General features: G+C 40.6%; 1 protein-coding gene across 1 annotated transcript; it reads right to left on the bottom strand.

Annotated features, from left to right (window-relative positions):
- Positions 1–12,323: 12,323 nt before the first annotated feature.
- LOC100013325 (huntingtin-interacting protein K) lies at positions 12,324–12,748 on the bottom strand. Its single transcript, XM_016424686.2, is given in 2 exon segments — positions 12,324–12,553; positions 12,556–12,748. Coding segments are annotated over 2 exon segments (351 nt in total). The 3' UTR covers positions 12,324–12,395.
- Positions 12,749–13,787: the final 1,039 nt, after the last annotated feature.

Genomic DNA, 13,787 nt, shown 5'->3' with positions numbered 1-13,787 from the left:
CAGAGTGCCAATCTCTTCCTACTGCCACCTACTCAAGAGAAAGAATGAGACGATGGGGGGGGGAGGGGAACACATAAGTCCAGGGGAGAGAGGGAGAAGAGGGAGAGAGCCAGCAGTGGGAAACCAGCTGCCCAGGAAACAATACCAACTCAGGTTTCATATGGCTGCTTGAGAACACAGTCAGATCTCAGACGAATCCTCTAAGCAGCCTCCCTGCCCAGCCCACCTTGTTTAGACCTTGCTCAGTTTCCCATGCTGACTTCCTTTCTCACCTGGAAGGGACCTTGTCTCTGGGTCAGGAACATAACTCCTTCTTTTGTGACTCTCCAGAAATCCTGGCACAAATCTGCAGCCAGCCTCTCACTCATGTGGACAATGCTACTCATTAGGGAGTCTCATGCTGTCCCACTTATTTTCTCTTATTTCAGACTGTTTCTTTTGCTTCTACTTAGTAGATGGAGGTCCTTTTTGGTTTTTCATCCATTGACCCCATCCTGGTCCCTGTGTTCCCTTAATCACAACTTCTTTTCAGTATTTCCACTCCTTCCTGCCTTTTCTGTGGCATAGGTATTTTTTGAAATGCCAACTCTTTCATGAAGTATTCCTGGATTGAATAGCTTTCTCTGATTCCACATCATGGGATTTGAACCTAGAAGAGCAGTTAGAAGTTATGTAGTTCAACCTCATTTTATAGATGATCCCTAGATAAGGAAAGTGACTTGTCTGATGTTATATCAGTAGTAAATAATAGAGCCCAGAATCAACTTCTAAGATCCTCTGGCTCTAATGGATTTACCCTGAAGGTACAGATTGCTTCAACAGAAACACTGAGCCTTTTGAAGAGCCAGCTGAATGCCCTGTGAAGTCCATACTAGCAGCAGATTGACCTGTGCCCTTTGAAGAACAAGCACATTGGAGTCCCCCATCCAGTAGAGACACTCAGCTCTACCAAGGGCTAGCCCAGCAGAATTGTGGAACCACCCTTCCATCACTGATGCCACGCTTTGCAATGAATCTTGTCAAAACTCCGTGGAGAAAAGACCCTAAAGCTCCATAGTTACAGAGTTGAGTTACCTTCCCACCAATGTTCCTAAGATATTCCCCTCTTTTTCAGTTTGTGACATCTCTCCCTAACACACCCTCTGAATGTAATTGTGAGAGAATCCCTAGAGTTTTGAGGAGGAATTCTTTTTTTAGCTACTATTAGCAAATGTCTCTTCTAAACCCTGATTGTGTTTATTGGATAATTGTTCATGGGAAACACACTAGTGGGGGCTCATGGATTATAGCAATAGGAGTGGTCACTTATGGCATTATTCCTATAGTATGAGGTAGCAGTTTCTCTTCTGGGGTTTTCAAACTGCAAGTGTGAGCACAAGCTTGAGGAATAGACCAGAAGGAGCTTTATATGTTATAATAATAGATGCAGCATGGCATTGTGGATAGAGATCTGGTTTAAAAACCAGGGAGACCTGGTTTTAAATTCAGTCTTTGACACATACTAGCTTGGTGACCCCAGGGCAAGTCACTTATTCTTTCAATACTCTAGGCAATTCTTTAATAATACAAATTGCAGGGAAGACTAGGACTTGTATTGATAGATGCCATTTTCTTGCCTAGGAGTTCTCTATGCCAATGAAATCACAGGACCAGACTAGATCTTAATGTATGGATCTGTGATTGAGGAAGCTAGGGGTCACCATAATGCCCAAAGAATGGAGCTAGGAATCAGAAAAATGGCAGTTCAAATCCTGCTGTGACACTTACTAGCTCTGTGATCTTGGGCAAGTCCTTAACTTCTGTCTGCCTCAGTTTCCCTATTTGCAAAGGAGAAGAACATTTATTAAACACCTTCTATATAGCAAGCATTGTGCTAAGTATTTTACAATTATTATTTCATTTGATCTTCATAACAACTCTTTGAGATAGCTACTATGACTCCCATTTTATACTTAAGGAAACTGAGGCAGATGAAGGTTAAGGGATTTGCCCAGGATCACACAGATAGTAGTGTATGAGACTGAATTTGTGTTTAGGTCTTCTTAATTCTAGGCCTACCACTCTATCCATTATACCACCTCATTGCTTTAAAATGGAGATAATAGAAGCACTTGCTGCATAGGGTTGCTGTGAGAACTGACTGAGATAACATATATAAATTAATTTGCAAACTTTTAAGTGCTATATAAATTTCATTATCATAACAACATAATAATATTCTAGTACCATAATTATATTAGAAGAATATGATCATATTATATTATTAGTGTTATATAATTATATCATGATCATACAATTACACTATACTAAAATATTATTATTAATTAATCAATTTGAAATTTCCTTCCAATAATGCAGATGGTGTTTATCTTATTTCTGCTGCTGCATAAAGTCACTTCAAGGGTGGTACCATACATACATGTGGGAGGATTTCTCTAGGTATTCCAGATATAACCCTTGCTATCTTTTGCCCTATCTACAAGACCAAATCATCTTGCGTTTCTATCCCCAGAGAAGTTTACATCCCAATAAACTGAATCAATTACCAAAAACAAAAATCCAAGTCATTTTATCCCTTTCCAATAACCTACAGAACAATAAATATACAAGAGTTAATAAATAACAGGATATTGACTTGTCTGTATGCCATTTCTATCTCTACACCATTGAAAAAATGAGTGATGATCAGACCTCACACTCTCATCCAGCCTCTTAGAGTTTAGAAGATACTTTCCTCAAAATCACTCCATGTGGTATCTAGTTCAAGCATTATTATCCCATTCCACAGAACTGAAAGTTTTGGAGCCAGGATAAAGGTTAATTAAGCTTGATTTACCTTCTGTAGTGATCACAGTTGCATTAGCCTACCTTTGTCTCAAAGCTCCCTTTACATCATGGCCCTAGGGAGGGGATCCCCTCTCCTTAGTCTTTAGCCATAGCTGCTCAATTTCAGGTTGTAATTTTCCTCTTGGAATCTACTCAAATCAGAATCTGATGATTTTTGTTATCCCCTTGAACTCAGCCCACCACTTCTTCAGAAAGATGCCTTCCCTTAACCTCTTATGCTGCCTGGATAGATATCTTCAGAGATTGCTCTTTGTTTTCAGGACTTTCCTAGCTGACTTGTCTCTGGTCAGTTAATATATTCCTTTCTCAATGCCCTCTATGGGAACTCCACCCTTGATCAAATCATCATGCTTTTTGGATGCCAGTTTCTCCAAATAGTTTCCTTTTCTCTTCATCTCTGCCCCTATGCTTCGTCACCAAATCCTATGCATGCCAAGTAGTCACCTATCATTCAACCCTGAAATTTGCCTTCCAAACCCTCATTGACATTGGGTAACATTTTCCTCTGTGAGGAAGCAGAGGTTATGATTCAATATGTAATATCAGTTGGAAAGAGAGGCATTTCTTCACAATGACTCATAAGGGATGAGCATAAGACTTCTCTGACTTTTGCTGGGATTTTACAGATCTCCCCTTCCTCCAAAGGGAACATGGGAGTTAAAGGATACAATTTTTAAAACCATATTTTTTTTGGTTGTTTAGATGTGTGCTTTTGTGTTTAGGGAACTCCTGGCACGGGCTCCTGCTTTATAACCTTGTAATTTCAGAAACTTGCCCATAGCCCTGAGAAATCTTTACTTTGTCAAAGTCACACATTTAACAGATTTCAGAGGCAGGACCTGAATCTGGGGCCAGAGACTTTATCGCTCTTCTGCTGTTCCTGCCTTTTATTGGATGGCTCCTTTCCTACTCTCCCTCTAAGGAAAGCTCCCAGGTTATACAGTTCTTCATTCCTCTCCAGGCTGTATCCTTGATCTCCTTTTCAGTTTCCTTTTAGCCACTTAGCATCCTGTTTGGTTTGCTCTAAGGTGTTTTTTTGTTTTTTTTTTTTAACTTTTATTCTAGGTAAGGGCTAAATAAACAGGGTTCAGTGACTTGCTCAGGGTCATATAGCTAGGAAGTATCTGAGGCTACATTTGAATACAGGACCTTTTCCTCCAGACCTGGCTATCCACTGAACCACCTAGCTTCCTGTGTAAAAAATAAAAAAAAATAAACCCTTACTTTCCATCTTAGAATCAATTCTGTGTTCCAAGGTTCCAAGGCATAAACATGATAAGGGCTAGGCAATGGGGGTTAAGTGACTTGCTCAGGGTCACACAGCTAGGAAGTATCTGAGGCCACATTTGAATACAGGACCTTTTTCTCTAGATCTGGATATCCACTGAGTCACCTACCTTCCTCACTTACTTTCCATCTTAGAATCAATTCCAGGGCATAAAAGTGGTAAGGTTCTAGTGTAAAAATAGACTTAAATCCAGGACTTCAATCCCCAGAAGTCCTTGTTCCACTTCCCCAGAATGCTTTGTAATCTCACTGAATTCTCACCTGGGCTGAGAGCAAAATCATTATTTAAAGGGTCTCCGCCCATGACAGGGTCTCTTCTCTTCCTGGCTCTGCTGGCAAACAGACGAGTCTCATGATGTGAGTGAAATTTGGGTGGGTCTCATGGCCCACCTAGCACGTGCTTCTCTTGCTTTTATTTTCTTTAACCCTTGACCTTTAATAAACCTCATAAAAATAATACTCCTTGCAGAGAGAAACTAATTTCTCCCTGCTATCAGTATCCCCTAAATTTTTAATCTTTACACTAGGCAATGGGGGTTAAGTGACTAGCTCAGGGTCACATAGCTAGGGAGTATCTAAGGCTATATTTAAACCTAGTACCTCCTCTCTCCAAGTCTGACTTTCAATCCACTGAGCCACCTAGCTGCCTCCCCTCAATAAATTTTAGCAAATGAATGTTGACTGTTGACTTACATACATCCTGCATGATGTCTTTTACCTGAGGATGAACCAATCAACCAAATTAAAGAGAGGAAAGTGACACGGTCATAGGCATATTTTGATGACCCCACTGAATTAAATATTTGGAGAACCACCATTTTGCTTTGCCTCCTCTTAAATGGGCCACCCCCCCACCTCAGATCGGAGGACTAAGAAGACCTGATCAATATATTAACTAGATACAACCACTTAAGAATAGAAGGAGCACACCATTTCTTCTGAATAAGCTGTGAGCCTTAGCAGGGAGTAGAATTCCATGTGTTAAGATTCTCAAATCTTCTTAGCAGGAAAGAGTTATTTGTCCTTCTGAACTCTCACAAACTAGGCAATTCCTTCCCTACTTTCCTTAGAGACTCTGGTTAGTATCAGAAGTCACTGTTTGGAGGAAGGGGGCAGAAGATGGGGGGTGGTTAGGTGGCGATAGGAAGGGGATCTCAGATTATAGAATTTAGGGCTGGAAAGAATCTCAGAGAGCATTTCATTCAGTTTGATATTTTACCATCCCCAAAATCCATAATCTTAGCTGTACGAATCATGGTTAGATAGGGAAACTGAGTCTGAGGGAAATTAATTAACTTTCCCAAGGACATGTCCTTAAAAATGAGAAGAGTCAAACTCATCTTTTCTGACTCTCAATTAAGGATTCTTTCCAGTTTATTAGGTGCTTGGAAAGACACAGACATGGAGGGATTTAGACTTCTATGGGAAGAGGGCACTTAAATGAGACTGAGGAGGGGAAAGGGAAAGGGAACTCTAGAGGTGCTGAGGTCATGAAGCACATTGGTGCCCAGTACAGGGCAGGACTAGACAACCTCACCAAAGCAAGATGGACACATTCAGGTCACTAGGCAAGGCTCTCACCTTTATTGAGTCTGGATTTCCTTCCCAACTCGAAAAAGGTGAATCTCCTCTCCATTTTCTTCTGTTACCCCTCATTTAGAATTTGGTGAGCCCACCAGAAAGGGTCCAAAGCTATGAATTTTTAGGATTGTAACTTGCAAATAATCCCTTGGAATTTTTTTCTTGCAGACTTTCACTCTCCAGGGTGGCTCAACTGGATGAACTGAAAGAACTGAAATTCTACTCTACCTTCCCCTCTGCTCAGAGCCCCTTCTTTCTCTATTTGTGTGGCCTGGGAAAGTTTTTTGTCCTTCTGGCTCTGGGATCCTGCTTTTGCAGTCTGGAAAATGGAGAGCACTTTTCTCCTAAGCCATAGGACTACTGTGGGGTGGGCACAGAGTTTGTGGAGGGTAATTGGAGGAAGCCGAAAAATGGAAGCCACTGAGGAAAATGTATCTCCCAGCTTTTCTGAGTCTTTTTTCTTTGCCCTTTCTTGCTTTCTTTCTCTCTCTGTCTCCATGCCCACTTGGTTCCTTATGTGTCCGTCTCTGTTTATGTGTCTGCTGGGCTCTTGGTCTCAGCCTGCACCTGCTTCAGAAGTATAAGTGATGACTGGACAGAGGCCTGCTGGCAGTCAGGGCTGAGGCGGAGGAATGGGGGTTGGGATAGAGTAGAAAAGGATTCTCTTCCCCAAGAAACAAAGCTCCTTCCCTTACCACCCACCTTCTCCATCCTTTCCAAAAGCCATCTTTTTTTTTTCCCCCTGAGGCCCAAAAGAAAAGTGTCATGAAATGAGTAGGCAGGGGATGGAAGGTGGGGGAAGCAATGAAGGAAAAGAGCTGAGTCAGTATGAGGCTCTTTTTGGACTGCTGGCCAGAAATGGCTTAGCTCAAGGCAAGAGCTATCAATAACGCTCTTTTGAAAATGAGGAAGAAGAGGAAAAGAGGAAAGGAGAGGAGAGGAGGAGGAGGAGGAGGAGGAGGAGGAGGAGGAGGAGGAGGAGGAGGAGGAGGAGAGAGAGAGAGAGAGAGAGAGAGAGAGAGAGAGAGAGAGAGAGAGAGAGAGAGAGAGAGAGAGAGAGAGAGAGGATGAGAGAGAGAGAGAGAGAGAGAGAGAGAGAGAGAGAGATGAGAGAGAGAGAGAGAGAGAGAGAGAGAGAGAGAGAGAGAGAGAGAGGGAGAGGGAGGGAGGGAGGGAGGGGAGAGAATGGGAAAACAAGAAAGAAAGAAAGGGAAAAGACAGGAAAAAAGTGGGGGAGAGGAGGGAGAAATAACTGGAAGGAAAGAAAAAAAGAGAAAGAAACAGGTGGAGGAGGCAGGACTGCCTGTGGGTTTAGAGCAGTGGGGGCAGGAGAGGTCTGAGAACAGGTGGGGACTATTTAAGCAAAAGGCCCAACTCAGCAGTTTTCTTTCATCAAGCTTGGAAAGAGCTGTTTGTTTGAGCTGCTCCAGGCTGGGTGGCAGGAGTGAGGCTGGGAAGACTATTTGCATTGAAGGGGAGGGAGATGGGATGCAGGGCAGTGGAGAGATCTTGTATTCCTGTAGTCTTTGTATCTCCCTACAATCTCGTGTCCCACCCTCCCCCCTTACCCCCCAAGGAAATTGTTCAGAGGGGCCAGATCTTTCATCGTTTTTTCTTGGAAATCTGGGGCCAACCATGTTGGATCTTGTTCCTTTGACCTGGGGAACATTTAGAAACCTTCAGGCTGGGAGGGAGAATCTAGGAGGTGAAATGTGAGGTGGGGCTTTCACTTATATTGTCTTGGTTTAAAGCTACATGAAAGCTTATTTTCTTTCTGTTTTCAGCTTTTAAAAAATAGATTGGAGGAGATATTAATTTTTCCTGGAATAATTGATTAAGAGGTTGAAGGAGACTTTGAAGGAACCCAATCTCTTTATTTTACAGGTGGGAAAACTAAGGTCCAGATGCCCACTGACATTAGGGTAGTAAGCAGATTCCAACCTAGGTCTAACAATATTTCTGAATGACTTTCTTTTCTACTGGATTGATAGGAAGAGGAGATAATTTTAGGGACACCCTAGGCTAATCTTCTTATTTTAGAGATGAGGACAGAGGTCCAGGCAGGTGTAGTCATAGGTGGTACATAGGAACAATGGAATTTCAACATTGGTTTAATCAGAAAACTTTAAAGAAAAGGAATTCTTTTGTTCTTATAAATTCAGCAAACCAGGAATTCCAAGACCCCTTCTTCACCACTCTTTCCCCCAAGAAATCCAGAGAACACTGTGCTCTGTTCCTGGGAGAGCCTATATTTAATCCTGAATTGGGGTATCAGCTCTAGATCTCCTCTTGTCAAAACTGTGGTTTATTTTTGTGTTATAGATGGTTCCATCATTAGGTGGTGGAAACTGTAGAGGGAAGGAGACTAAAGAGGGAAGAATATATGAGTAATATATATACAAATAATAATAAATAAATAGAAGATAGAAGTAAACATGAGACTTCCCTTCCATATTGGTTGCTGTTCAGTTGTATTCAACTCTTTGTGCCCCCATTTAGATTTTTCTTAGCAATGAAATTAAAGTGGTGTTCCATTTCCTTCTCCATCTCATCTTACAGATAAGGAAGCTGAGACAAACAGAGTTAAGTGACTTGTCCAGGGTCACAAAACTATTAAGTGTCCGAGATCAGATTTGAGCTTAGGTCTTCCTAACATATATATTCACCGGTTCAATGGCAACTCAAGTTAATAGCAGCACAAAGGTCTCCAACATTAGTACAGAACACAACGATCTATTTAACTTGAGGTCCTTGTCTTCTCTTAAGATTAGCATCTGAGAGAGCTTTGGCTAAGTGGAGAGAGTGCATGTCTCAGAGACAATCCTACCTCTGATAACTAAGGTAGAATTTGAAGGCAGCATGAACAATGGAAGATTAATGGATTTGTTGTCTTTGGATCTGGGTTGAAATCCTAATTATGCTATTTATTACCTATGCAACTTTGGACAAGTTACTCTGTGGAGTAGGTAACACCCTAGGATTTATCTAATATGCCAAATATTTTTTTAAACCTTTACCTTCTATCTTAGAATCGATACTATGTATGGATTCAAAGTCAGAAGAATGGTAAAGGCTAGACAATGGGGATTAAATGACTTGACCAAGTTCACATAGCCAGGAAGCTAGATTTGAACCCAAGACCTCTTGTTTCTAAGTCTGGCTCTCAATATACTGGGCCACCCATCTGCCCCCTATTAGATGGGTTTTGAGAAGAAATATATACATACACATATATATACATATATCAGCAATTACAATAACCAATGTTTTCCTCCTTTAAATCTTCCCTGTTTCTAATCCATCCTTCACACAGTTGACAACGGATTTTACTAAATTGTAAATCTATTAATCAACAAATATTTATTATTGTTGTTCAGTCATTTTAGTCATGTCCAACCCTTTGTGATCCCATTTTTCCAATTACATACAATAATAATTTTCCACATACATTTTCTGAAATTATAAGATCTGTATTGGCTCCTTCCCTCATTTCCCTACCACCTCTTGGAGATGGTAAGCAATTTGATCTGTATTATACATGTATTATTATACTTCCATATTGGTCATTGTTGTACGAGAATACTTGTAGAAAATCAAAACTCATTTGGAGTTTTCTTGGCAAAGTACTGGAATGGTTTGCCATTTTCTTCTCCAGTTCATTTACAGATGAGGAAACCAAGGCAAACAGGATTAGATGTCCTACCCAGAGTCATATTAAATGCCTATTATAATAATAACTAGTATTCATAAAATACTTTAAGGTTTATAAAATGCTCTATATACGTTACCTCAAACATATGTTTGATCTTCACAACAACCTTGTGAGATAGGTGTTATTTTGTTTACAGAAGAAGAACCTGGTGAAAAGGTTAAGTGACTTGGCTAATAGCAAAGCTAGTAAGTTTATGTAGGATTTGAGGTCTTTAAACATCAATTTTTTTTCAAGCATCATGGTGGTATCTCAGGTCAATGGAAATTTTTAGCAGAACCTATATGATCTGATAACAGTCTGATTGCTGCCTTCCTAGGATTTCTTGTCCTCAGATGCTGGTGTGAGTCTTAGCAACACATCTGTAGACTTGCCCCTGGATGGAGTTCTAGTAGACAGTCATTAGCTAGCTTGGAGGCTCTGAAAGATTCAGAACTGTCTTGCTGTCTATTTACTCTTGTTCTTCTCTGGGGGTAGGGTGGGAAAATGAATCTGGTAAACCTTCTCTGGATTAAGTGCCTTTTATGCTCAAGAGGGTGGCATCATAGTAGATAAGAGTGCTGGATTTAAAAACAGGAACACTGGGATTTAAATCCCCTCTCTGACATTTATGACCTATATGGCTATATGTAAGTCACTTAACTTCTATGGGCTTCAGGTATCTTCCTAGGACTAAAATGATAAGTCATAGATGGATTGAGGTCTTTTATGGGTTGCCAGAATTGAAATACCTGGCAATGAATTTCTGTATTCACAGATCCTTTAGGATTTGCATATGTGTAAGTCATTATGCTAAGTCCTGTCATGCAAAAATAAAATTTCAAAGATACTCTGCCCAAGCTTTTGCCCAAGGTTATACAGGCGTAACTGTCAAAGCTTGATCTTTAACCCAAGTTATATTTCCTTTCTACTCCCTTTTCTACTGCACCATGGCTACTACTCTAATTTAACATCATTGTTTGCAAGTCTTGACTTAAACCAATACTTTTATTGATTTTGGATTAGAATCAGTTGATTGGAGCCAGAGAGTGGAAAGGTTAACTCATGGAATCATTTGCTAAGACATGAAAGGGACTGAGATCTGCATTATTGGAGGGAACTTCCATTAAGTGAAATCAGAGCTTTTTTAAAAAGTTAAGGACACCCTGCATTGGTGCAATTTTAATTTGTTTTTATTTTATATATATTTATATTATGTTATATATATATATACATATATATATATATATACATATATATACACATATATATATATTATAGATTTTTGGCTTACCTTGAAGTGTCTAGAATGATAGTTGGTATTCCCAAAATAACTTTGGCCAATTCTCTAAAGGTCAATTTTGGACCTTTGGCCACAATGCCAGATAATTGATGCCTACTTTTTTTCTGACCCTAGTCCATGTGCAACCCATTTGTGACCAGGCTTCCACTAGTCTCTTCTGTAAAAGCTTGAAATTCTCATGAAAAACAAACAAACAAAATGTCTCATTTTTGAAGGGTTATTTTTTTGGATTGTCTAAATCATTTTCCCCAAGATGCCTTATCGCTGCAATCTCAAGGTAAAAAGTCAACAATTGCTATTGAGTAAATGTCAAAAATGACAGTCAGAAGGCCAATTTACAGTGGCATTGCTAGCACAGCGACCTTGCCAATGCATGCAAGTCATCCACTGTTACCATTCCCTGTCTCACCAGAATTGGCAAGTTAACTGACTCCCTTAACCCTTAATCCCTTTCTCCTCCACCTCCTCCTGAGCCCTGGAGATCAGAACAGGTGTTAACAACTTGGCAGGGCACTTTTGAAGGTTGCCTGCTCTTTGCTCCCAGAGCAAAATCCATGTGGAGTAGAAACTGAAGAGGTTTAAAAAAAAATCAATTCTTTTTGTCTCACTTTCTGGACCTCACTTAGACAGGGCAGAGTCCAGTGGGAGAAGCCTTGGTTAAATGATCTTCAGATATATTTATTATTGTAGCAAATCATGGAATATCTTACATGCTTGCTAGCTTCACAATTTGAATAACAAACTCACTTTTGTTGAAAAAAGTGACTGACTTCTAAGGGGGGAAAGAGGACAGTCCTCCCCAAATTTCTTCTTCTTCCTAGTTTGTTTTTGCTATTCTCCTCTGGTGGTTTTACCACCGATTCAGAAAGATTCACATAAAATTGGACAGCTTTAAGATCTCTGATCAACACAATGACCAGCCACAATTTCAGAGAACTCAGGATGAAACAGGCTACTGACAGAGAGGTGATGGACACATACTGCAGACTGAGGAATTTGTGTGTGTCTGTGTGTGTCTCATGGTGGTGGGGAGACCTGGCTAATGTGTCAGGCTGTTTTATTTAACTAGCTATCATCTCTAAAGGGTTTTGTGTCTCTTTCTCATTGTGGGATGTTTGAGGGAGATGGATGGGAGAAGATGTAGATCCAAGAATAAAATTAAATTTAATTTTAAAAATGGCATAAATGAGACGAACTGGATCAGTAGTTTAGGTGGAGGGATCAGAGAAACAATGCACTTTTTATTGCTAAAAGATTTATCAAGTATTTTATATCCATTATATCATTTTACATGACTGTTACAGACTATCTTAGGGACTTTGTTATTGTTCCTTAGTTGATTGGTTGGTTCTGACTCTGTGACCCTGTTTGGGAATTTCTTGGCAAAAATACTGGAGTGATTTTGCCATTTCCTTCTCCACCCCTTTTTAAAACCCTTACCTTCTGCCTTGTTGATTCCAAGGCAGAAGAGTGATAAGGGCTAGGCAATGGGGGGTTTAGTGACTTGTCCAGAGTCATGCAGCTGGGAAGTGTCTGAGGTCAGATCTGAACCTAGGACCACACCATCTTTAGGCTTGGCTCTCAATCCACTGAACTACCCACTTGCTCCCTCCACCCTTTTTTTTTTTAGTGGAAAGAAAAAACCTTTATTGCAATAAATAAATCCATCAAGGCCTAGCCATGCAAAGGTTAGTTGGTAAGGGTTATATGAGCGTCTACTATGTTGCCATGTTCCCGCAAACTACGTTCTGCAGCTGCCCGTGAGATTTCCATCTCTGTCATAATCAGTTCCAGATCTTCCTTCTTGATTGTAACTTTGGCCAGTTCCTTTTCCCGTTCCTCTTTGGCCGGGACCATCGATCTCCAATCACCAACATCGCCGTCTCCAAGTTGGAGCTTTGGATCTCTTTCTCTTCTGCATAGTCGGTCACTCATTCCAGGTCAGCTGCGCCACTGTCATGTTTCCGCGGTTTCTCAGGCGGTCGCTCTGGGCTACTCGATTCTGTTTCCAGCTCTAGCTCCACATCGCCTTCAGTCGCCATCCCAATCCCGCCGCCCCTCCACCCCTTTTTAAAGATGAGGAAATGGAGGCAAAAAGGTTAAATGACTTGCCAAGGGTAACACAGGCTGTGTCTGAAACTGCATTTGAATTTAGGCCCTCTTGACTCCAGGACTGGCCCTTTATTCATTGAGCCAGCTAGCTGCCCCCTTAGGGCATCCAGACCATCAAGTTTAGCTCTATCATTTTACAGTTGAAGGAATTGAGGTCCAAAGCATTTTAGTAAGCAGCCTGAGGTAAAACAATAGCAGAGCCAGAACCTGAACATTGCCTCCACCCTGGCCACCCAGATGCAAACTAAAGACATTGCTAGAACTTGTCATTTTCAGTTAATTGACTCTGCTGTTCTGGATCCCATAGAAATCTCAACCTTTTGTGGATCATGGACCCCTTTGGCAATCTGGGAAAGCCTGTCCGCTACTTCTTAGAAAAATATTTTTCATTACCGTACCCTAAAATACATAGGATTGTGAAGAAGACCAATTATAGGGAATGATCGCCTGTATTACAACAAGCAGCAGTTTTAAGAAGTGAAACAAGTTAATGGGCTTCAGGTTAAAAGATTCCACTCTATAGAACCATCAACCTATGGACTGTTAGAGGTAGAAGGAACTTAAGAAATCAGCTAGTTCAAATCCCTCATTTTATAAATGGAAAAATATATAAACTAAGCTTATATAACCTCTTGATGCTATTTTGCTTAAGAGATGCCTGTGGATGTTGTGCCTTTCTACTTATTTGGGAAAAACCATTTAGGAATGCAATCTGCATTATAAATATATACACACATATACATGCATACACACATACATATATATGTATATATATGTATGTATGTATGTATGTATGTATGGAGCAGGTAGGGGAGATTTCATTTTTTAGTATAGCTGAGTGCTTGACCTGAAGTCAAGAAGATATCTTCCAGAGTTCAAATCTAACCTCAGATGCTTATTAGATATGTGACCCTGGGCAAGTCCCTTTACTCTGGTTGCCTCAGTTTCCTCATTTGTAAAATGAGTTGG

This window comes from Monodelphis domestica, chromosome 8 (genome assembly GCF_027887165.1).
Source record: "Monodelphis domestica isolate mMonDom1 chromosome 8, mMonDom1.pri, whole genome shotgun sequence".
Classification (NCBI taxonomy): Eukaryota; Metazoa; Chordata; class Mammalia; order Didelphimorphia; family Didelphidae; genus Monodelphis; species Monodelphis domestica.
Note: the sequence above shows the minus strand (reverse complement) of the source record. Positions and strands in the feature narration are given on the sequence as shown.